Here is a 25,575-nt window from a genome sequence, read left to right as displayed (position 1 = left end):
AAACAGTGCAGCTGCCCTCCTGGGCTATTAGGATCAATTGTGTCTGCTCACACACAGAGCATTAACTATGGCCGTTATGACCCTATCCATGATGGCATTTTGCCACAAAATAGGCTTTCAGAGAAATGAAACAGTTTAAATTTAAGCAAACTTAAGTTTTAATAGGAATGGGAGGGAAACAAAGAGATGCAGATATGAAAGCCGGCTTCAGTTTAGGGTGGTTAGGGTGCAGGTGGTTTGTGCTACTTGAACAACATGCACAGATTGCATTGGATAGGGGCGGGTCTCTGGGGCAGTATTGTGTTACCATGTTTGGAACAAGGTAATGGGACCCGGGTGCACTCTCAGCCCATCTCTCTCCCAGCACGCCACTATCAAGCATCACTAGGGCTTTGTGTCAGTGGAGAACACACCCTGCTGATGAACCAACCAGTCCTACAATCAGTAAATTGCAGCCTTGGGGGGGATTGAAATCTCTGCTAACCCAGCTCTTTTTCCTGAATCTCTTACATTATCCTTTCTGTAGGGCTAACCTTTGTTACATTGTGTGTATTAATGTAAAGTGTAGAAAATCGTGTTTTAATAGCTTTAATTGTAAACAACACATAATGAAATGGAAGTGCAGAAAAGCCAGTTTACATCCATCATTAACATGAACATTTCATAATTATTAAGCTGACACTTTGGTAAAAGACAGTTTTGACGTGAATTGCAGTGTTCATCTTGCAGCAGCTCAAAGGCAAAACCTTGAAGTCTGGCATAAAAATATTTCTGCTTGCCATCTAGACGTTTAGTCTCTTTGAGCCCTCAGTGGCATAGCTGGCTGCACATGCCCTTCGGACCAAGGAAAAATAAGCTCTGAACACCTGGGGTTTTTTAGTCGAAGGGTGTCTGAACTCTGACTTCTTATCTATATATATGTTTCATCTTCAACCAGACAATTAATTGCAGGTGAAACTATTCAATAGATAATAGTGCTTTTTATAACAATTTATTTTGGATGCTTCATGTAAGAATTCTGTTTAGATGCATAATTAATTATGTATAGATACATACAAATTTGTATTTGACTTTATGTATCTACTTATAATTATTCATATGCACAGTTTAGAGATACTGACTCTTCTTTTGAAGGAATAAATTACTAGACGTGTACAATATCCAGTGTAGCTTTAAGGGTTGGTCTTTAATTATGGGGTCAGTGAGAAGTCCTGGAAGACTCTGAGAGAGGGCTTGTGCGTGTGTGTGTGTTGGGGGGTCTGCACATAAGAAAACTTTGTATTTGACTTGGTTCCTGACTGCCACATCGCACATGCATGTGTTACACAGACAAGCTTCATAGAAATTATAGCCCAGACTGTCTTTCTAGCACTAGGCCAGACCCAAACCTTTATAACAGATAGATGGCCTGACCTTAAAGAAACCTGCATTCTTTAATTACAGTTTAAAAAAAAAAAGTTAACTGAAATCAAGTCACTGTCATATGTGACATGCATGTGATTCCATGTATGTTCTGATCTGTTTGCCTTTTTTCACTTTCACGCTTTTCATGGCAGTTGTAAAACTGTTCTAATTACATCACTTGTCTCCATGCTACAATCTATGCAGTAATCAGCAAACAGATATTGGCTTAGATTGTACCGCTGCCTACTGGGCAAAGGTCAGGACCAACACCACTTATGCTACTTGATGTAATAAATTATACTCGGCTGCAGTGTCATGTTGTGGTGATCTGTTGCCTGTGAAAGTTGGCCAGAGGCAGCTGGGGCAATAGTAAAAAAAAAAAACCTGCGCTCATGTTATCATCTGTTTGTTTACACAATTGGTATAGTTGTTTGCTTTCCCAGAATCTCTTGATCCGACAGGATTTTATTGGCTAGCTTCTTCCTGTAAATGGCTGCAGGCACAAGCCTCTTTGATATTTCTGCTCCACTTTAATGCACTTTAATGCACAGTGATTAAACAGTCTTTAATCCAATAAAATAATTTTTGTAAGACATCTGGGCCCAGCAGTTTTCCCACTGTTTGTGTTCCCTGATTTGGAGTTGTTTGATGAAAATTTCAAATAGGTGTTCAAATTGTTGGTAACTCATGAAGTTGTGTGTCATCTTAGCAATCAGTGGTTCGAGCAGGCGGATGAGAGGTGATCTCTGGACCTTGAGCGTTGGTGGATTGTGCTTACAGCCAGCAAGATAATAGGGACCGGAATCTCTCTTAATCAAAAGTATGGCCACCCACCTTTCACTTTCCCTGCACATCAAATCCAAAACAATTGGCTGTTTTCATATCAGGCAGTCTATAGTTTAATCTTAATAGGCTTGAAGGCTAACAGCTGAAGGAATCATGGCCTGCTCTCCAGATGTGCTGTAAGTCCCAAGAGAAGCAGGCTTAGATAATGACTGGAAAGTACCCTCTCTTTCTTGCTAAAGATTTGCAAAAAATTAGCTCATATTAGCGGTGTAAAACTGAAAAAAAGAAGATGCGGTCAATGTTGGGTGTACATGCCTCTGGTCTTTACAGTTATTTGCTTATTTCTCCTAAGCATTAGTATTTATTAAAATGCATTCATTTTTATCAAAATTGTATGTGTTTGGTTGAGTCTCTTCTTACATAGTTATTCTAAGCCCTTTCCAAATGTATTATAGTGACTGCATTTTATGTTTAATTTAATTGAGAACTTTTTAAATATTGATTATTTCTTGCCAAGCAATGGTATTGGTGACCCAGTCTGAGTCTGGTGACCTCCTCCACTCCCTAACTTCCTGCTGGGGGGTTGGATAAACAAGCTTTGGTTTTTCGCTTCTGCCTTCCCCCTGCAGCCCCTCAGCATGAGCTACAATAGCTTCAACTGTATTCTAACAGAGACTGGTCACATACCCGTCAGCACTAGATCCAAAAAAGGTTACATTAAGGTCATGCCTCCCCCAGAGAGATGTCAAGTGCTGTACTATTTTTGGAATTTTATAAATCTATGCATTGTGAGTGCGTGCGTGTGCGCGTGTGTGTGTGTACATGTGTATCATTTAATGTCTTTTTTCCTATTTTATATCTCTAAGTCAATCTGGTCTGCTTTTTTTGTAAATTTTTAGAAAGGATGTTCTCACTGTGGGGCATCAGGGCAATAGAACACACAAAGGATTGTCTCTTAGAGCCCCAGAGACACTCTAAGCAGTGTGTTATGGTTAGAAAATAGTCTCTAATATTAGGCTGAAAAACAGTGTTCACTTGGGGCTTTTTTCTTTACCTTCTTCATCCTTATCTACACAGCCTAAAAGAGGGGAATCTTTGTGTATTCAGGTGCCATTTTCTAATCATGTCTTGTAATGCAACTCAGGACTTTTTTAGACACTAATGCATGCTTTGCACCAGACAGAGTAGGCTGACTAGGTCCCTCTATTTAGGGAGCAACTTGTTAGTGTCGCTTTAGTAAAAAACTACTATCCCAAGCTGACACACGTCTACACCTTTATTCGAATAGTGTATGTGGCCAGACAAGTCAAGTCTATGGTACTGTACTGTATTTACTTCTAAAGCGGTTCATGTTGAGCTCTGATTCAGGGTCAGCTGGCCAATTCCACACACACACACACACACACACACACACATCACCCAGTTTGCAGCTATTCAACTCCTGCCTTAGTCAGGAAAGCTGACTCAGAGTAGACAGGGGAAATACTGTACTGTACTTATGCGCTGGGGGTTATCCAGCGCATAAGTACAGGCTAAAAAAAAGCCTGTTTCATGCTCTGCTCTTCCTGATCTCCTGAATGGGAGTGAAGAGGGTTCTATGTGTGTGCGCGTGTATGTGTGGTGAAGCTAGGGGGTTTCCTTAAGTGTCTCTCAGGTTCTGCAATTGTTTAAGTACAGTATGCACTCAGACAGTCATTAGTAAAGAACTACAAACTTAGCTATGGAATATAGCTATGTACACATCTCCTCGGAAATAAAACATTTTTGTTTGTCCACCAGAAATATAGAAACTGCTAAATGGCTTATGGAAAGTTGGAAAAACCCTCTGTTGTTTTTTGCGGTCTTATTAGAAATAATAAAAATTGGGGCTGTTTGGAACACAAAGCCTCATGGAAGCTTGCCAAGGCTTAAAAATACAAATCAGACTCATTGTGTGTTGTCCCTCTAAACAAATTAACTACCTCTTGTTTCAGTAGGAAGTAGCTGACACATGTACTGCCACCTGGCTAATTGTACCTGTGTGTGTTGAACCTTTTGGTCCTGCTTGGTATTTGTATCCCATTGTCTGCTGTAACAGTGAGTTTCCAATGCTGCCTGGTCATCACAGGAGCAATGTCTTCATTTCCCCTGTACCTTATTCAACACAAGATGCGGAAATCCTGCCAAGTACAGAAGTCTGGACAAAGCTCATTGTACCTCACAGTTCTACACTGGTGGTGGTGGTGGTGGTTGTTTTTTTTAAAACCGATGCCTTTTTATGTGGTTAATTCTGCAAACACATTGTATAGTATACTGGGTCAAATTACACAGTAAAGCCCAAAATCTGATTTTGTAAGAAGTCTATATTTTTCTGTCTTCTCTTTGGTTCCACATCCTGTAGTGGTGGAAAAAAGCAATTTCAAAAGGGAAACTGGAAGCTCTCTTGGCAAGTCTCATTTCAAAGACCTGTCGTAGAACCATACCCAGCTTTGGCTGAAATGGTTTTGTCTTCCGCTACTACAATAGAGGGAAGGAAACAAAAACCAGACCTGCAGAGGAAGGATATATAAATTAATTCCCTAACATAAAATCTATATTAAGCTACATCAGGTTACATCTGGCCATGTAATAGAGTGATGGATATATGGATGTCGCTGTAGATGTGGGTACGGGTCTGTTTATCCTGCTTTCAGTTGTGTGCAGCATCCATCGATCCATCCATCCCAGTGAAAATCCCAACGATTCTAACTTCGTTTGCCTATGAGATCCTCAGATGTTCTGAATCCAAATACAAGTCTCCAGTGGGCAGTAGTCTCTTTTCTGACATGGTTGACATTGGCATTGCACCTGATCTCTACTCTTCATTTTGCATGTGATGTGCCCCCAAATTAACTTCATGCTACAGTTTCAGGCAGCTTACTAATGCCAGACCTGACTAGTCTCCTCAGGTCTTTTGGATCACTAATTGTTTTGTTCCTCCTGCAGATCTGTTCACCAAAAGTAGTAATAGTTGGAGCATTATACAATTGTGTGGCTGTGCAGTATTATCCGGTCTTAAAGTGTTTAATGTTTATAATCACAAGAGCAGTTTTGGCTTTAGATTGCTGGGTTATTTTAGTAAAGAAAAAAAAATAGAAAAGAAATATTGACACTAAGGTTTCTTAGTTGATTTCTGTCTCTCTCTTTTTTTCTTTCTTTTTTTTTTTCCCTCCACCACCGCTTTCTCAAGGCTACCAGTGGGAAGGACATGCTATTTTCAACATTGAACCATGTTGTGGCTTTTGGGCTCAACCCTGCCACAAGGAAACTGAAATTACAGGTCATTCTCCTGTGAGCTGGTGCTGGTGGGTGTGCCAGGCACCTCCCCATCCTCCACACACAAATCCTCTTTCAGCCTCTGGCTAGATGTGGAGGTCTGAGTGCATGAACACTCGCTTTGGTGCTCTCAGATGTTGCTTTTGATGTATGCTAGCTTCGTTTTGTATTAATCAGAGTAGGACACTGTTTAAGAATATACAGGAACACTCATTCAGTGTTTATTTGTTTGTTTTCCGTGTGCATCTTGAAGCTAGGAAGCGAAGGCCTATGACAATTCTAACTTATGTTTCCTCCCTTTGGTTTGGTGACGAGAGACCCCACTTAAACCTGACTGTTTTTTTTTTTTTTATATTCAGATTTAATGCTTTCATATTTATTATAAAAAATGAAGTCACATTGCCTTCTGCCCTGCCTTGCTGTCCTGCTTCCTCATTGAAGGTTGAGGTAATTATGCTATTGTCCTCATTATGGCTTATGTCACACTTCCACATTTACGCACAAAGCTCAGACATCTGTTCCCTAGACTCTGCACATTTGTTTAATGATGTAATGCACCATGTCTCTCGGTCACCCTTTCACTGTACTTTGCCTATTTCCATATTTGCTAAGCCTCCACCCATTTCTGTTGCCAATTCCAGTTTAGGTTCCCTTGTCTTAGATTGCTTTGAGTAGCGTGATATGAGTATGAATAAGAATTAACAATAAGAAGTGAATGATTCATGCACATAGTTTTTGATTAGGTATTTATTTACATAGATTTAGGATGTTGATAGTTGAAACCATATTTTTGTGTACTGTATATAAAATACTCAAAAGGACCAAAACTTTGAAGTGTTTATATAACTTTAGTTGTGGATTCTTTATTTTATTCATTTATTTATTTGCGTAAAATTTTTAAAAAATTGCCATGCGGAAAGCCCAAGTTCACTCCCTAGCCAGTGCGTTGTATTTCGGCATTGGGTTACAGGGTACCCTTAGTGCTGGTTCGGAGCCTGAATAAATATGTTGCATCAGAAATAGTCTGTAGCTTTTTTTAAGGCAACATATTTTTTCAGGTGCTAAGCCAGCACTAAGCGTACTCCCTAACCCAGTGTCGACGTGTGCTGATTGGATGATCCGCTGTGGCGACACCCACAGCCGAAGCAGCCGAAAGACCACCAATCAAGAAAGAGTGTGTAGCTGAAAACCTGTGCAGAAATCAAATGTGTAGATTCTATGATCCACAGTTGTGACCCAAAAAAAGATCATCATCATCATCATGTTGATAAAGATTCTCAGTCATCCAAGTGAGGTTCTGGAAGCCTTGATTGTGTAGTGAAACCGTTGAAACCACCAAAAAAAAGAAGTCCACAAGATATCATCCAAACTAGAGGAATCTTGGGTAGTGGTCAGGCAAGACACATACAGATTTGGAGAGTTCTGTAATTGCCATGTTCATTAGAAGAAAAAAAAAGTGTGCAGAGTCAAGCGTGCACAGACACCCACAAATAAGGTAGTGGCTTAATGATGCTTAGACTTGGGTGGTGGTGGTGGTGGTGGTTGTCTGGTGAATGTTAAACACCAGAATAAGTTAAAGAGCTAAGTCTACATGAGCAAATGTGTGAAATAAAAATAATTTATAATGCTTTTCATGGTAGAGTGATTTCTGTAGAAGTGTCTTCAACCTTGGCAAGCATTACAGGAAATAGTCTATCTTTGTCTTGTGCATGTCATTTTATTTACTTTTATTTTTCTTGAGTGGTGGCAGTCATTTTTGAGTAAGCGTATATATAATGTATATACAAGCAGGAAGAAATTCCCTGCAGACTTAAATCTCATATGTTTCTAAATGTTTTACAGCAGGGAAACTACATGCAACATTTCCCTCACAATCAGAGCTATTATTAGTGGTGGTTTTGGAACATTCCTGCGTAATGATATGAATAAAAAGTACAGACAGAGGGAAAACTGGGAGAGTGAACAAGTTAGCTGCCTGGCTGAGTAGTTTAAAGTGGCTTAATGGAAATGAAATAAAATCACAGAATGTGGGTCGTGTGATTGTGATTGTTAGAGTATATGTCATCACTTATATGCTCTCTCCATTACCTCAGATCCAATCGTTCTGGTGGCATTTTTGTTTGTACAGTAACATGCAAGAGAATGAATCACAATCACCGCATTGTTGTAAAGCCTCCTCATTATAGGACAATATGGTCTGTTTTTCCTTTTATTCCACCTCTGGAAACTGCAACGTACCATCTAAGAGGTCAAAATTTAAGAACTGGGGATGCAACATTCTGTTGTGAATTAGATGTTAAATAATTTTGTAATCATCAAAGCTGAAAGTGACTAACTCTTATGTGGGCAGTTACATAGGTTCTTGTATATTATGAAGATTTTATGATGAAGGTATGAGGATATGTATGAAAACTTTTTAGTGTGTATCAACCAAGAAAAAAATATTTTAGTAAATCAAAAGTCATCTTCTAATTCAACACATTTGTTGACTATTATGCGGATGCGATCTAATTCTCCCCAGGATTGCAATGTGCTGTTGTTTAGCTGACATATGGTGTGCACAAGCTCTCTGAACCCTGCATTTGCTGTCCTCGTATAACTGAAGTGAATGAGATGATGAAAGCTTTTTAGTGAGGTTGGGAAGCATCATGCTCAAAGTAAAACTATGAGCCTTCAATAAGTCCATGGTTTTCACAGGACAGTTTTGTGCAAACACAAGTTTAACCTTGCGTCTTTATCACTATAGTTTTATCAACTCTAAGTATTCTATATTAATATTTTGTCTTTCAGTTATGCCCTGGCAGATGAAGCATATCGATCTCTTCGGGATCAAGATAAGGACCAGTGCATTCTCATAACTGGAGAAAGTGGTGCAGGAAAGACTGGTAAGGCTGATTTATAAGATATATGATGCATGTGTGTGTGATGAATATGACCTTTTGCATAGCACAATATTATGTGATCAAAAGCTTACACTTTTGCACTGCATTTTTTAAGAGATAAAAAACTTAATTTAACCTGGCTTGGTGTTTGAGGTTGTAACAATTTGAATAGGGAGTTGCGATACAGTTGCTAATTTTCTTTGAATTTCTCATCTGTAGTCTGTAGTCCGATAATGTTTGCCATATGTAGTCGAGCATCAAAAAGAAAAAGTTACACATTATTGGGATGGGTATCGCTTCTGGCCTCCGTGTAATTTTCACACATGGTGGCCATCTTATCCTCTCCTAAAGGCCAGGGCTTGTATATCTGTTTGTGTTTACAATGCCTAATCCAACACTATTCATAAACTTCCTCAGTTAGTTTTTACAATCTAATAATAGTTCCGCTGTGTTATGGCTTTTCCTGCCTCTTTTTCAATGCAATGTGCTTATTGGACCACAGTAAGATGATTTCAGGCATCCTGTGATGTAGCAGTCTGCCAGGGTCTTAGCCTAGCTTTAAAAAGTGAATGAGGTTATGTTGACCTGTCAGTGTTTTATGTTCCACTTTATCCTGTCACTCTAGCACAGGGTCAGCTGCACTTTGTTTGGGCTTGCCATAGAGCTGCAGAACATGATAGCAATGATGGCATTTACAGTGCTTTTGCAGAATAGTGACTGATAGACATGATTTGATGCATATCCAGGAATCCGTCTGCCAAATCGAGCAAATTGTCTTATCAGCATCACTTGCTGTTTTGCAGTTAAATGGAACTTGAATTGATATGCTCTGTTGCATAGATCTTTGTTGATCTTACATTAGCAGGCAAATGCAGGTAGACCAGTGAGCAAGCAGTCAGATTATTTGGGATTTTTGTAATCTCCTTAACATTTGTGTAGTTTACAGGCTGATAAAAGTGTGTGAGAATGTGGGTAATAGAATTACATTATAAGTGCACTTAACTGATGATCAAAATGTGTTCCACAATTAACTAAATTGCACTGATCTAGTTCTGAAGTTTGGGTAAAAAGTTGCATATTAATATTTTGTTGGAACATGTTTGATTACTGCACACATTTGCTGTGGTATTGTTTCAAGAACTTGTGCAACATCACAATATTTATTTCTGTCCAGAGTTGCATAAGTAAAAATGATTCATCATGCTCCCAGAACCACTTACTTTGAGCCTGATGGATCTTGGCATTGTTGTCCTGGAATAAAAAAGAAATCTTTTGATTGGATAACCTGTTGATTAATACATTCAGGTAGTCAGCGGTCTTAATTTGATTGCCAAATAACACTGTTGAACCTACAGTAGACAAACTGAAGACCAGAGGCTTATAAAAAGGCACTATTAATGATGAGTGTGTGCGCTTTCCTTCTTACCCTGACACACACACAACTCTGGAATAGGATCAATCTGGGCTCATCAGACCACATGACCTTTTCCATTGCTCCATGTTTTAAGCTACTCACTGTATCAGTTTGGGTTAGAGGATTGCTGGCAGCTAAAACATATTAATCACTCGCATAGTAATACTCTCAAGTATTTACTTCCAACTGATGACTTCTTTGGCAGGCAGTGCTTGAAAGTTATTTAGGATAAACCTCTATTTTCATGAAAAAATATATCTGCTTTTAATTGTTTTCGTTAGTTTATTTTATAGATGCTTTACCACACAAAACCTTTTGGCCATAGATCAGTTTTGGAAAAGTACATTTCCACTAATACTTTGCTTTATTTGTTTGATAATTAGACTTGATGTACAGTAGTATCATCTACATTAACTGTCTGTGTCCATTCACCTAATATGACTTGATTAAGTCTTGATTAACTTTGTCCATCACACTGATTGCTTTAAATGTACTTTCATATATTAAGTACTGTGAAGTCATATTGTCTTTTTTTCCATTACATATTTTTTTTTTCTTTTAATGAGTTTAAACTATTTACTCCCCATAAAAATTGTTTTATGTATTGTTCAATGTAATTTTATTATTATTTTGTTTATTTTATTTCTTTATTTTATTAATAAAAATCCACATGGGTTGTACAGGAACAATAATCACTCATCCTAGTATGATTTTAGTTGCTGTTCATATCCAGGACATTTCTCACACCAAGTCTTTTTTTCAGAATTTGCCACATACGGTCATTGGCTCAAGAGCAGTATAATATAGACTTGGGGAAAATAATTGTAATTATATGATGGAAAGTTAATAGGAGTCTTGAGTTGAACACTGATTCTTGGATTTGGACCTGTACCATTTAAGTGATTGGCATTTTATTACTATGATATTAAATCATTAAGTCTGAAGAGAATTTTGTAGGAGGGGGAAGTGTGTTTATAGTGGAGTTAGGGTGGGATGGGAAAGCTGAGCTGAACCAAAATGACGTAATGGGGATTTTGGGGTGCGGCCTTGTTTCATCTGGAAGTCTCTGACCTCCGACCTCTCTCATTGTACTATGTGTTCCAGAGGCCAGCAAGCTGGTGATGTCATATGTGGCTGCGGTGTGTGGAAAGGGCCAGGAGGTGAACAAGGTGAAAGAGCAGCTGCTGCAGTCCAATCCTGTACTAGAGGGTTTGTGTAAAGCTCTGTTACTTTCATTACACCATCTTCAGTTATGTCTGTTGGTAGTCTAACCACCCAATAGTGACCATGTGATAAAAGCATCTGTCATCCTCAAGCACCAATAACCTCATGAAATTCAACTGACAGAATAGACCTTAGATTTTTTTTTTTTTCATTAGGTTCCTGCAAAGACTAGATTATCTAGCTCACAAAATAAAAGATTTGGCCTATTGCATCTTTTAATTAAATTGTATTAGTTGAAATGACTCTAAGTGGCTCTCACCTCTTAACATATTTGAAAACAGGGTGCTGATTAATACTTGCCTCTCCATTTTCATAGTATTACCCCTCCTTAAGCTGCTTGCCTTTGACTGTTAATGGAGCACAAAACTCTTTGCTGCCTGATCCCAGACAGGAATGTGTGTTTTTAACGTGGGGCCATGCACAGGAAATGCCCATGAGCAATGAAGTGCCCGGCCGAGTTCCACATCTGTGAGAGTTTAGCTGCTGGCTGTAATGATCTCCACTCCCGAAGCTCGACAGATTTTCTACTCCATGGCCTTACTCCTGTACTTGCTCTGTGCAGCCAGAACTGAAGCAGTGTACTACGAAGTTCAAAACAAGATTACTCCCAATTTTAACATACAGTTTTAACCTATCAGTCATGCTTTTAAAGTTACAACAAAGTTTAATTAGAGGGTAAAACACTATATGGGCCATAAACAGTTAAAATAGTTAATAGAAAATGTGTACACACACATACACACTCGTACAGTACATTGTGTAGATGGCTACCAGTAAGGAAATTTACTATACTTTGTAAATAATTTTTGTATGTGTTTTCCCCTTTTGTAGCTTTTGGAAATGCTAAAACTGTGAGGAATGACAACTCTTCTCGATTTGTAAGTGTATTTTTTTTTTATTATTATTATTATTTGTTTTATATATATAATGCAGTGTGCTTTGTGGCTGGCTTGCTGCACTAAGTGTCTTTCGTTTACATTAGATTAAGCTCATGTAGAGTGTTGATTCAGGTAACAACCTCTGTCAAAGCATTTTTTGCCCCCACTCCCCCCCAAATAGTTTTCCTGGCTGTGAACATGTTTTATAAGGAAGAATCCAGGAGTCCAAAATGCTACTGACAATTAAATCTTTAAATAGGTTCTAGTACTGCACAACGCAAAATTTTACAAAACACTAGTTGTAATTTCGCTGACAACTACATCAAGCTGAACGAATGTATGCATTAGGACTCACTGGGTGTGTCTGCAGATGCCTCTTAGGTTTAGAGCGATGCACACAACGGCTTGCACTAAAAAAGATTACCATCAAGGCACAACATTGTGCATCTGTACATGCTCTTATTCTGTGTGTGTGTGTGTGTGTGTCTGTGTGTCTGTGCATGTGGATGATTTTTGCCTGATCAGAGAACGTGTTAGCTCAAAATGCTTTTCCTTCCCATGCCTTTCCAGTGGATAAGCATTATTTAATAGGGTAAATGGCCGAGTGATTGCTGAGAGGTTTCATGAATATTATTGAAATTTATCCAGAATACATTTTACAATGGGGCAAACCTGGGTATTATTAGTAATGTTGCAAAAAAACCTGTATTATTAGTAATGTTATATATGTTTTGTATCTGTTAACGTTACAATAATTTTTTCATGGCATGTAAATGCATTTAGAGAGTCCATCCGGAGGGGGAACAAAAAAACATTAGATTCCAGCATGCAGATCTGAGGGGACATGGAGTTGTGCAGGAGTGTTCTCACGCTCACTACAGGCTTTTAAGAGAGTGGGGGGCTGTGGGCTGTTTTTAGATTCTTTCTTGATGTCATTGCATGATTCCAGACTTCTTCAATTAGTGCAGAGCTCCAGAGTCACTACATGTTCTGTGCGAGAACGCCACAATTCCATGTGCTACTGCTAATGTTTAAATCAAATCTTTAAAAGCTTCTTTTTTTTTTTTTTTTTTTACAATCGTACTGTATTCTTTACCGCGGAGATAAAAAAAGCAATATGTTATTTCCCGTGCCTGGCACACGGTTATTGAATTTGGCTGCAGTTTTTGAGGCTGTAGCATTGAAGAGCTGTTCACTGAAGAGGGAAAAAAATGAGTGAAAGACATTTCCAGACAGGACACTTACTGTTAATTTTTACTTTTAAGTCAGGATAGAGAGCAGTTTCTTTCATGCTGTTCTCACTTGTAACTCATTACTTCAGCAAAAATTTATATTCTACTTTGTGAATAAGCCTGACTAAGTGTGAGCTGGGTTAAGGAAACATTCTCATACTCGCTCTCTTGAGGAAGTCTTGTGTTTTAAGCTCAATTTACAGTCACTAGAGGTTTTCTGCTTTTTACTTTATTCTATAATTTAATGCCACAACATGTGGTAATTCACTTTTATCCTGACACTAAGAAGTATTAAAGGACCTGGTGCAATCTCTTCATAGGGCTGAGACACACTTGTCTTTCATATCTTATGAGAGTGTGGGGCTAAAATGTAAGCTCGTATAAAAATATCACCGTTTATTTCATTTGTAGCTTTTTATTGTTTTATGAATACATTTTATTCTTAATCTGCAGGGGAAGTACATGGACATCGAGTTTGACTTCAAAGGGGATCCACTGGGTGGCGTCATCAGTAACTGTGAGTATAATTACAGGATCAATACTGGGTTAGCCCATTAAACAGCACCTCCCTGAGGCTCACTGTCTATTAGAGAAGCAGTGCTTTTCCAACAAGGTTCTCAGATCCAGATGTGGGGTCAGAGTAAAGGTTGTAGCAAACAGCAGTGGAACTCTGTCCTGCTGCAAACCACCCAGATGTCTTCTCCTCCCGCAGTAATCTTAGTGGGTTGAAACACACAAATACAAGGTGTGCTCCAAAGAGCTTGGGCTTGGATTAGCCTTTCCTGCACGTCACACTCTGTCTGACACTCAAGCATTCCCAGTTCATTTGCCATGGATACTGTATCCACACAACCAATTTTATACTCTCTGGATGCCACTGTTTGCTCCATTGTTGTGTGATATGTGACAATAAATTCCCTGCAACTGTGAGAGAGCTAAACTAAAAGGGAAAAATTTAAACCTCTTTTAAACATAACACAGTGCTTAATATTTTAAACATGTTCTTGTATGTTTCGCATTATTTCACAAACATCACCAATGACATCAGTAGTACCCTTATGTAATAGATGTTTTGTAATCTGGATTGTGTTTTAGTTGAGTTGGTGATTATGTGGCATGCCCTCCATGTGCGGCCGGAGGAGAGAGTGAATAAGATCAATGAACCAGTGTTTGTTTTTCCAATGAAAGTTCATTGGCACAGCTAAACTTTCTCTTGTTCTTTTTCTACTCTTCTTTTTTTTAATCTTTACTTTTTATTGTCTGCCCTTTGGATTATGAGATCTGTTTTATTGCTTTCTGCTTTCCATAGTTTTGATACTGCTAACAATTGTTGGATGAATTTGGATTAAAGGTGAATTTCCTTAACTGATACATTGATATTATGTAAGTGTGCTGTTGGTAGGACTTTTCTATTGAATGTACAAAAGGTGAAAGTGCAAACGTGTGTCTCTTTCATCTGAGGCAAATTTACTTAACTTTCATAAACCTCAACCTTTAACTTAAAAATGGCTTCTACATTTTAAGTAACATTTTTGTTTGTAGAAGAGCCCTTCAATAGACTTTTGTGTAATTGATTAGGTTTGTCCCCTCCAATGGATGGGTAAACCAGCTCCGCAAGCATCATCCATCTGACCATTAACACTTACTCACTCACTCATCTTCTATACTGCTTTAACCTTTTTGTAATTAGGGTCGAGAGGACCTGAAGCCTATCCTAGGAGGCTTAGGGCACGAGGCAGGGTACACCCTGGACAGGTTGCTCATCTATTGCAGGGCACACACACATGCACACACTGACACACTACGGGCAATTTGGGAATGTCAGTTACCTACATGTCTTTGGAATGTGGGAGGAAACCGGAGTACCCGGAGGAAACCTACCAAGCACACTGAGACGGGAATTGAGCCTGGCCGGGGATCGCATTATCTAACGAAAGATGTTTATAATCAAAATGTAATTTATATATGTAAGTACAATTTATATTAGAAATTAGCTAAAATTATATTAAAGTGAGGTTGTGAACAGGTTATACGGGGTGGCCCAAAAGTCTAGATCTATAGGTGAATAAGTACAGTAGATTTAAAAAAATAAATGAAAGGAAATGTTTAAATGTACAGCCCCTCACACTTCACGCACTTCACATGCATTAAATGCAAGAATGTACGTTTCTTCATGTATCTAACCTAATGTTGTGTTTTGGTTGTTCTGGTCTGATTCTGTTAAACTTATTTCTTACTTCAGATGTTGTCTGGTTCTACTCGGTTGTCTATGGTTAGGTTCAAAGCAATCTTGGGTGTAAAATAAAAAATAAAAAAAAGTTTATTATAAGTAAAAATGCCCATGAAGCTGGACTTTCAGTCTGTATATTTCAGGACATGAGGATTTCTGTCTTAAGTGATATTGGTTTTTTTTTTTCTTTCATTTTAAAAAGTGAGATAAAACTCAGTAACCTTGGAAAAGGGATATGACATGCCTTTGCGAATCAGAAGTCTCGTATGAATATTGACAGTAAAAAGGAAATTCCGAAATCTCCAGATAGACAAGATTAAAAACTTTATGATCACAATGTTGGCTCTAATAATTGCGTTTTCTAGAGTAGTAAGGTACGTTTCCCAGGCTTCCAGATACCTCTCTCTTGTGAAATTTCCTGTTTAAGTGCAAACACAAAAGACAATGGGAGACTACATCCCCTGCGGACACCTTGAGTAGGCAAATGTTTGTCTTGTATGGAAAGCAACACCTTGTGTGTTCTTCACGTGCACTTTGGAGGGGTGCCCTTGTTGAATATTCAGCTGGCCAGTGGAATGAAAAAAAAAAGTTGTTGTTCGTTATGATATAATGCTTTCTTTCTTCAGATCTTTTGGAGAAATCTCGTGTTGTGAAGCAGCCAAGAGGAGAAAGAAATTTCCACATCTTTTACCAGCTATTATCTGGAGCATCAGATGAAACACTCAGTAAGAGACAACAAGCATGTACATGCTCTGCTCTAAGGGTTGTCATTTAAACATTTACACATTTGTTATTTTTATGCATAGGGAGCTAAAGCAAGAAAAGTTTTGTTTTTATAAACTGAAGAAAGAATACTGGATAAGTGGACCAGCAGCTATTGTTTTTACTTGTTTTACTACACCCTGGCCATTGTTGACATGCTTACTGTTGGAGAACAATATAGTGGGCTTTAATTTCAGACATCAAATAGCTGTAGGACCCTAAGGCCAGTGTGCCTTTGTAATTCTAGCTTTGTAATTCTAGCTGAAATGTGTTTTGGGGGTATTTAATGTTAGAATTAAATGAGAATTGTGTGTCACCATGGTGAAAAATCTGCTATGTTTTTTTATTTTCCAGAAAAACTAAAGCTGGAACGAGACGTCAGCAAATATAATTATCTTAGTCTTGATTCTGCCACAGTCAATGGACATGATGATGCTGCAAATTTCAGGACGGTTAGGGTGAGTCGGCTATATAGTCACATATTTTTTATCAACATATTAAAGAAAAGGAGAAGATACACTCAATAACAGCCACAACATGGACTGGGATTTCCTACTTACTAGTAAGCTGATGATTTTGAAACAGCCCTTTGAGTGGATAAAACTTCGAGCAATTTAGAGTAGTATTAAGGACACTAAGCGGACTGACCCCTCTCGGCATAGTAAGCCATTGTCTCGGTTATCTGGATGATGTCACACTGGGTAACAATTTGACTGTTTTTCTAGTTTTGAGCATAAGGAATGACATAAATTTTTCCATTTTGGGGAAGAAATAAAATTTAAAAAAAAGAAAAAGAGAGAGTTAATGGACTAATGCTAACTGCCAGGAGCTGACATATGGTTCAGCCCCAGGATGACTCTATGGCTGCCAGGTTGTTTTCTGCTGCAAACAACCACCGCAAGCATGCTGTAGGATGGCCATGGCCAGTAGGCCAGTATTACTCAGTTAACATCTAGTGTCTAAAAAATGCAGGATGACGAATGTCTATATACAGAGTTATAGACACAACAGCATCTTTATTATAAGGGAAAAAATGGTGCTTTATTCCTCAGGGCTTTTATAATAAGAACATATGCCTTCCTCACAACTGATGGAATTTTAAATGAATAAATTCCAAGTGTTTAAACAAATGTCACAAATAAGAATAAACATTTGCAAAACATAAACTGTAGAGGTAAAAGTTTTTAGATGACTTGGTCATCTACCAAAGCAATTACTATGTTAGTATCCATGTCATCATAGATCAGTTTTTTTTTTCCTTTTAATATCTAATAAAGCTGTTCCAGAGTGTGAGAGTAGGCCTATAGGCCTACTGTTGTCCATGCTTTTTTAGATCGAGTCCGAGGTGTTCATAGCATGTCACTGTGGCTGCATATATATAAAGACACTTTACCCAGACGAAAGCTTGGTTTAATTTCACAAGCACCAGGCCTTAACAGAAGTGAGTAGCAGTTGTCTTATAACCAGAGTTTTCCACCTGTGGCTTTTCCTACTCTTTATCTCCTTACATACAGTAAAATGTGATATAATGTCTTGGCAAGATTATATTTCACCATTTTCTTTTTTTTATCACTTTACACTGTTCTTGTTTATCATGTTCTGTTCTAGCCACTATCATTAGATGTCTGCATCCGACAGAACTGGTTTGAATTAGTGACTGCAGCAGACACTGAACAACAGTTTGGAGCCCAACTTTGCTCTGCATTTAGAAAACCATAGTTCAGCTAGTTCTACCCTCCAAGTCTCTGTCTCCTCCTTAAGAGATCTTATCCTAATAATTGGAGAATACTTACCTCCTTATAATTTATTCAGGCTAATGCTGCCGTTAGGTTTAGAGTTTTTTTTTTTTCTCTCCCTCAATTTAAGGTTTAATTTACAGTTGTTTTGGTCATTTTCTATAAAATTTTCAGAATGCTGCATACAGCAGAAAACTGTGTTTACATAATCTGCTTTACATTCTAACATCGAGGAACATGGAGAAAAAGAACAGTCTATACTTACTGAAGGCTTACTCTGTGATTATTATGACATGCTCATTTTTATCTTTTAAGTTAGGATGAGGACATGAGTGGATAGTCAAAGCTCTGTATAAATCTGTTTTTTTATTGTGCGAATCCTCGCCACTATGTTATTTGCTTATACATTTGGTATGGAAGAGGGATATATCTAAACCCGCTGTAGTAATCCTTGTAGTCAGATAAAAAATAACACACAGTTCCTAAATAATTTGGTTAAATCTTTTCTCCTTTATACAGTTCTTCCTTTCAAACATATCTAAGGGTCTCCTCCTCTTCATGACCTTCCTGCCCTTACATTTCCAGCATCAGCCCACGGTTTCCATAAACACACAAACTGCTGTGTACTATATAATGACCATGATATCCGGCATACTCATATTAGTACTTTTTTTTTTTTTTTTTTTTTTTTTTTACCAAGCAAACTTGGCTTCCAGTTAATCAATTATTTGAACAGAAGTGACTGGGGAATATTCTCTTTCCTTATTCAGAATGCAATGCAGATTGTGGGGTTCATGGAGGACGAGGTGCAGTCTGTGCTAGAGCTGGTGGCTGCTGTGCTCAAGCTGGGCAACATAGAGTTTAAGCCTGAGTCCCGTGTCAACGGCTTCGATGAGAGCCGTGTTAAGGACAAGAATGGTGAGCATTTCATTCAATAAAAAGGTTTTATGTATCCATTGCTTTTGCAAGTGCAGACAAGTTAATGCAAATGCAAATCTGATACAGTTATTCTGTTTGCATGAATAAGGAATTCATGTGTAGTAAATCTCATGCAGTGGTGGATGAAGTACACAAAACCTGTACTTAATTAAAAGTAGAGAAACCCTAGTTTAAATAATAATCCAGTAAAACTGGAAGTTTCAACAGCTTTAAACTACAAACTAAAGTGAAACAGTTAACTAGAGAATGGAAATGGAAAAGTTTCAGGTGATTACTACTTTTAGCCTGCCTTGCTTTTGTTGTAATGGCTGGTGTTGTAGTAACACGAAGCTGCTCAAGACCTGGCAAACTAGCCCGGCACAAAACACTAGGCTAGTCAAGGTAATGACACATTTATTTTGAACACTTAGACACTAAACGATTTTGCTGCTGTAAGCTAAAATTAGATGCCTCCTTAAAGACCAGCACCACTAGCACAAAACTGGCTTACCTCTTTGTTTGCTCACAACTGGTGTTGTGTGTAGATTCTGAGAAAAAAATGAATTTAATCAATTTTAGAATAAGGCTGTGACATAACAAAAAAACAGTTTTCTTTTCACTTATATTTAGTTTACTACAATACGTTTTAAAGCAAAATACTGTACTTTCACCAATACATGATGTGATAGACTATTATTAAAGTACAGTCACTTTAGTCACACAAGTATTTAATTACAGTAAGGGATTACATTTACCCTGTTCCACCAGTGGACCAAATCTAATACTCTCTTTACCATGTCTCTGGTACACCTGGTTAAACTCTACTGCCATCTGTTGATATTTTCTTTACAGGTTTTTAAAACTGCTACTGTTTGTATTTAGGAATAAGTATTTAGGAAGCAAACCTTATTCCTGATATTGAATGGGTGAGCAATACATTTGTCAATAGTCTAACACATACAGTAGCCTCAGTGCTTTATATTATTGCCACGGTTTCTTCAACATATGACACAAATTGATTTTAAACTCCCCACAGGAGGAATTAACATTTATTGATCTGTCCATTCATCTTTAAACGTCCTGTCTTTACTTCTTTTTTTCTTTTTTGTAAACCATGCTCTCTGCTTTCATTTTTGTGTTTTTGTTTTTTTTTTGTCCATACCTGTAGACTATCTTGTTGATTGGCTCTGTATAGCCACGCCTACCTTGAGGGGGAAAAAAGCACTAGATTACTGGTGTATTTATCATCATTTATCAGAAATCAGGGTCCAGATAGAATTGTCGCTCCATCCGGATCCGGACTGCGGGCTACCGTTAATGATGCCTGATCTAACAGATCTGTCATGGATAATAATTTGCATGTCCTTATGACTCAATAAAAAAGCTAACGCTTAGCTTAGATTATTAGATTGTCCCCATATATGTGGACTTAACAGTAATATTTTGTGAGGAATGCTATGCTTTTTTTAGTCACCCCCATGTCTGGGGAAGTCTGGAAAAGGATGCTTTTTTTTTTTTAGTCCCTTTATCAAAGTCTAATAGCCCTAGGTCTGATGCTGACCAGATCTTTTGACAGACCTCTCAGAGGGGCACCTTAAAAGGTTTCCTGTTTGAATTTTTACGCAAGTACTCAATATGCAGAAATTCTACTTTCAGCAGGACTAGAGTCATTAGACCATTATCATGTTGTTGCTCTGATAGGAATAAATTACATCCGTTTATTTTTATCTTATACTATTACAGTGTGGTTAGCCTTTCTGTTCTGTAACTTGCCTGTACTGTTCCTGTCCCAGATCTGAAGGAGATGTGTGAGCTGTTGGGCATCGATCAGTCAGTGCTGGAACGAGCCTTCAGTTATCGCACTGTGGAAGCTAAGATGGAGAAAGTGTCAACAACACTCAACGTTGCTCAGGTTGGCTTAATTCATCCCTCTTTGCACCTATTATTTCTACTCTTCCATTGTATATACATGTTTTGTTCCCACTACATTATGCTAGTGAAATCATTCCTTTAATATTGTATCTTTAAATATTAAGCAGTAGAGTATAAATGCACAAATGATACAAACATTAATTTTACATTTATATTTAACCATTTTAAACAGCATTCAGAAAATATGTATGAGATTATATACTTCTAGTTGCTAGTCTGGAAAACAGATCTGGTTTCTTTAGCCTTTCCACAGGGCTGTAGTGTTACTCTAAAGGTCAGGCTCTCTTTTTGCAAATGTCTGACAAGATTCAGCAAGCACAGCAGAAAATTTGCATAGTTTCAGGTCTTAACATTCATCCAACAAGTTCTTTTTGCCCTTAGCTTCATAAAGTTTTATGATATTTTCTTTACTTTACTTCACCTGTACTGATTATATCTCTATGATGTTCTATCCAGGTGATGTTCTATCTGAATGTCATTAGCTTAATGTCATATTGATGGATTTTTTAAATGTTTGTGTGCGTGTGTGTGTGTATATATATAATACTCATTTTATACACTCAGCTTTTGAGATATAAGACTGAAAAAAATTATTTTGTCCTTATTACACATAATTATTAACAGAATTATTATTAAAGCTTAAGCAAATAACAAAAAATTATCCTTTTGTTTTAGGCCTATTATGCACGTGATGCACTTGCCAAAAACTTATATAGCCGCATGTTCAGTTGGCTGGTGAATCGAATAAACGAAAGCATCAAGGTATGGACCAAAAATTATGGTTGAGTTATTATTTTATCATCTTTAATGCTCAAACCCTGAATGACGCTTTGTCATTTCTTTATGTTTAGGCTCAGACCAAAGCCCGGAAGAAGGTTATGGGGGTGCTGGATATTTATGGTTTTGAGATCTTTGAGGTAAGGTTAATCTACGAGCCATCTGCTTGTTGGACTTGGTAGATAATAATATAAGGGATAAGGGAAATAAGAGAACACTATCAATAAAATACATGTCTGGTGCTTTAAATAAGGCACAATCAAAAAATACTATGAGACACTACCAAGTCACTTACACTGTATGAATAATTCGTATTTAGTGTTTAACACTACACCGAACAAGATGTTTCAAATTCATTTATATTTAACCAATACTTGTATTATTATAAATATCATATTTTGTAAAGCTGTGAAATCAGTTATGCTGTTTGGTGCCATTCAGTCTACCGATGTCAAGCATGCCTAACAGGAAATGGCTATATTCACTACCTAATGGTTTGCTTGCAGGTATCTGTATGTTACACTGTGCTTGTTTTAACACTGGATATGGCAGTAATATTCACCTGTCTGTAAAATTCACCACTGTTTATTTGCCTTTGTTCATTACTTTTGCTTGCTGTCTGACTGTGTTCCTTTCTCCTCAATGTCGTTATTGTTGTTTGTTGTTGTGTCTTGGACAACAGGATGTAAGTACTCCTCTGAGGATACGATATGGAAGTGTGCTTGCGGGGATTAGAGCTTTTGATTCTAGACTTAATTTAGACTTTGTATTTATAATTTTATACTTCAAAGGTGCATGACCAGCTGTGAGGACATTACAACATTAGCTGCAGTAATAGCAATGTCAGTGAACCCTGGGTACCTGACATTACATCACTGGCTGTAGTGAAGTTGTACCTCCAGGTCTGAGTTGCTGAAACAGCCCCAGATTTACAGTGCTTTCCAAGTAGTTGCTGTATAGGGAATAGCTAATATGACCATAGACCCATTATACTCTTGCACTTTGAAAGAGCAGCTGTTGAACCCGATTTCGCTTCAGGCTGAAGAGCCAATAGGTTATGTTTGTAGGGAGGCCAGATGTAAACTGGTAGTGCCAAGTTAAACAAAGAGATGACTGGGTTTTTCCAGTCTACTATATCCAGCCTTTTGAATTAGTTTTGCAGCTTTTGGTTGGTGCCAAAAGCACACCAGTGGCTTTTGGACTAACATACCAACAGGTTTGTTTCTGATGGCAGAAGTGAACACAGAAAGCCAGTCATAAAAAGAGATAAAAGTCTTATTTAGCAAATAAATGTTTTGCAAATGGCAATCTGATCATCATCTAACCTGTAACAAATGAATCATAACACTAATACTCATCATTTAACTGTTAACCATAAATAATAACCTTACTGTTACTGCTGTATTAACATTTCACAAGAGAATATATTTAGATGTTTGTAAGTGTTAAAGTATATTTTGGTTTTAATATTTTTGGCATTTTAATATATAAAAATGCATTGCTAATTAGAAATACCAAGGTATCCTTTCTGTTTTATGTGCAGAAAATTAATTTACTGTACTGTATAAACTTTCAAAGAACATGAAGGCTTGAAGGAGTGCACGGTTTTATAGAGATATCATAGGCAGTCCTGCATTTGTCAGAAAGTTTGCTGTGTCTAACCTTTTAATAATTTAAATAAAAAGCACATTTACATTGCATCTGGTTCGTCCCACAGGACAACAGCTTTGAGCAGTTTATCATCAACTACTGCAATGAGAAGCTTCAGCAGATCTTCATTGAGCTCACCTTGCGTGAGGAGCAGGAGGAGTATGTGCGTGAGGTATGTTTGTTGTGAAAGTTGTGTTCTGCAACTATAAAACCTACCTTCTAGAGTAACTTTATGCCAGACTTCTTTCAACCCGGATACATTACTACAAAGTTGAATATCCTCTTAATTGCCGCATCTTTTCATCATCTTGTCTGCTACTTTATTTGAATGCTGCTCACCCCTACTCTGCAAGTTTTGCACAGAAGTAATTCCCTTAAACAGCACGGGTAAACACACTTGTCCCTGAGGGCTTTAGGGCTGTGTTTGCTTTCGGAGCACTAACTATATGCCCTAATGCAGCCATGACCTCCACACTGTAATATTCAGCTTTCTGGATCAGTTCCAAGCCAGTACATGGGAAAATACCTCCGTCTTAGAGACTGGGGAGGAAAATGAAGTGATCTGGGGAGATGTCCACCCAGTCCACGCTGTAGGCTTCCCCTTTCACTATTTTCCCTCCCACTTACACTCACTTCATCTTCATGAAGCTGTTCACATAGCTAAATTAGCCTACATCAATTTTCCAGCTCATTACATTTGTAGTCGACCCATGTTGTGAGCTGTGTTTGTTACTGAAGCCAGACAGATGGTGCTTTTAAATGATTGTTTAATTGATTACAACATCATCCTTGTTTTTCCCCCAACAATACTTAACATCATAAAAAGCCTGCATGTCCAAATATTTTTACTAATATTGTGCATATTCGTATAGATTTTACACACAAACTATAGAGATTTAAAGGGTAAAACCATGATCTTCATACCCATATGTGGGTCTTCCTAAACTATAGCCACAAAGTGTAAAGTTGTCTAGGATGTATTTTGTACAGCGACGTTGTCATGCTGGAACCAGTATACCCCTAGGTCCAGTGAAGAGAAATTTTTATTCTGCAACATACAAAGTGAGATCTGTGAAGACATGGTTTACAAAGGTTGTAGTGGAAGAACTTGAGTGGCCTTTACAGAGCCCTGAACACCTTTGGGATAAACGTGAAAGATGACTTCAGTCCAGACTCTCTCGTATCTAGCACTTCAACATCAGTGCATGACCTCATTAATCCTCTTGTGTTAAAATGCCCACAGACACACTCAAAAAATCTTGTGTAAGTTCTTCTTAGAAGAGTGGATGCTATTTTAAGAGCAAATAGATTAATTAAATCTGCAATAGGATGATGATAAAAGACACATAGGTGTGGTAGTCAGTTGTCCACAAACGTTTGACTATATATTGGTTTTAATGATGGCAAATATTAATTCTTGCTTGATTTTTTTGTTTTCTTAAAGGGCATCGAATGGACCAACATTGAGTATTTCAATAATGCCATTATCTGTGACCTCATTGAAAATGTAAGTCAGACTGACTTCTTTTTAAACAGAAATATTTTCTTTGTTAATTTGTTTGTGTCTCCCCCCACCAAAAAAAAAATTATATGTTCATAATATAAGGGAGTAAGAGTCTAAAAGAACATACCATTATCCTTTCACTCAGCGCTTTCTGGTATATGACATCATTCACTAAGCAAGCTATTTAGAATTTAAGTTGGTTTATAATCTTTTTTTTATAACCCCCAGAACAAGAATGGGATCTTGGCCATGCTTGATGAAGAGTGTCTGAGGCCTGGAACCGTGACGGATGAGACTTTCTTGGACAAGCTGAACACTGTTTGTGCTGAACATCAGCATTTTGAGAGCCGCCTGAGCAAAAACTCAAAGTTCCTCACAGACCACAGTTTGCCTCATAGCTGTTTTCGCATCCAGCACTATGCTGGCAAGGTTAGTTACCCAAACACACATGCACAATTGCATTGTCTGTCACTTGCTTCGAATATTACCTTAGCTTACATCATCATTTGTTATACTTGTGTGTTGTCACTGAATTCCAAACTTGTATTACATCATGCTTGAAAAATAATGTCATCTGTCAAGTCCTTGAAAAACCTTAACTTAAAAATACTGTATATCCTGTGGCTTAAACAAAACACTCCAATGTATTGTAGATAAAAACTAAATGAAGAGAATCTGTCTAACTGACTAACATTTAATTCCTTGTCTAGGTGCTGTATCGGGTAGAGGGTTTTGTGGACAAAAACAATGACCTGCTTTACAGAGACCTGTCCCAGGCTATGTACAAGGCCAACCACAGCTTGATGAAATTTCTTTTCCCAGAGGGCAACCCAGCCAAAATCAACCTGAAGAGGCCTCCTACAGCAGGATTCCAGTTCAAAGCCTCAGTGAGCACACTCATGAGGAACTTGCAGACCAAGAACCCTAACTACATTAGGTATAACTGCAATTA

The 25,575-nt window shown here is 37.8% G+C and overlaps 1 protein-coding gene across 4 annotated transcripts in view; it reads left to right on the top strand.

Annotated features, from left to right (window-relative positions):
- Positions 1-25,575, top strand: part of myo1b (myosin IB) — a 52,727-nt gene that overhangs the window by 16,861 nt on the left and 10,291 nt on the right. For all 4 annotated transcript variants that reach the window (XM_053496205.1, XM_053496203.1, XM_053496206.1 and 1 more), the window contains exons 4-17: positions 8,275-8,369; positions 10,885-10,989; positions 11,836-11,882; positions 13,568-13,631; positions 15,971-16,069; positions 16,461-16,564; positions 18,613-18,760; positions 20,554-20,672; positions 21,368-21,454; positions 21,544-21,609; positions 23,187-23,291; positions 24,564-24,626; positions 24,852-25,052; positions 25,334-25,560. In XM_053496205.1, coding sequence (XP_053352180.1) covers positions 8,275-8,369; positions 10,885-10,989; positions 11,836-11,882; positions 13,568-13,631; positions 15,971-16,069; positions 16,461-16,564; positions 18,613-18,760; positions 20,554-20,672; positions 21,368-21,454; positions 21,544-21,609; positions 23,187-23,291; positions 24,564-24,626; positions 24,852-25,052; positions 25,334-25,560 — 1,530 coding nt within the window. The remainder of the gene's footprint in view (positions 1-8,274; positions 8,370-10,884; positions 10,990-11,835; positions 11,883-13,567; positions 13,632-15,970; positions 16,070-16,460; positions 16,565-18,612; positions 18,761-20,553; positions 20,673-21,367; positions 21,455-21,543; positions 21,610-23,186; positions 23,292-24,563; positions 24,627-24,851; positions 25,053-25,333; positions 25,561-25,575) is intronic.

The sequence above is a fragment of the Clarias gariepinus genome, chromosome 5 (assembly GCF_024256425.1).
Source record: "Clarias gariepinus isolate MV-2021 ecotype Netherlands chromosome 5, CGAR_prim_01v2, whole genome shotgun sequence".
Lineage (NCBI taxonomy): Eukaryota > Metazoa > Chordata > Actinopteri > Siluriformes > Clariidae > Clarias > Clarias gariepinus.
The sequence above is the reverse complement of the archived record's forward strand: the minus strand, read 5'-3'. Positions and strand labels throughout refer to the sequence as shown.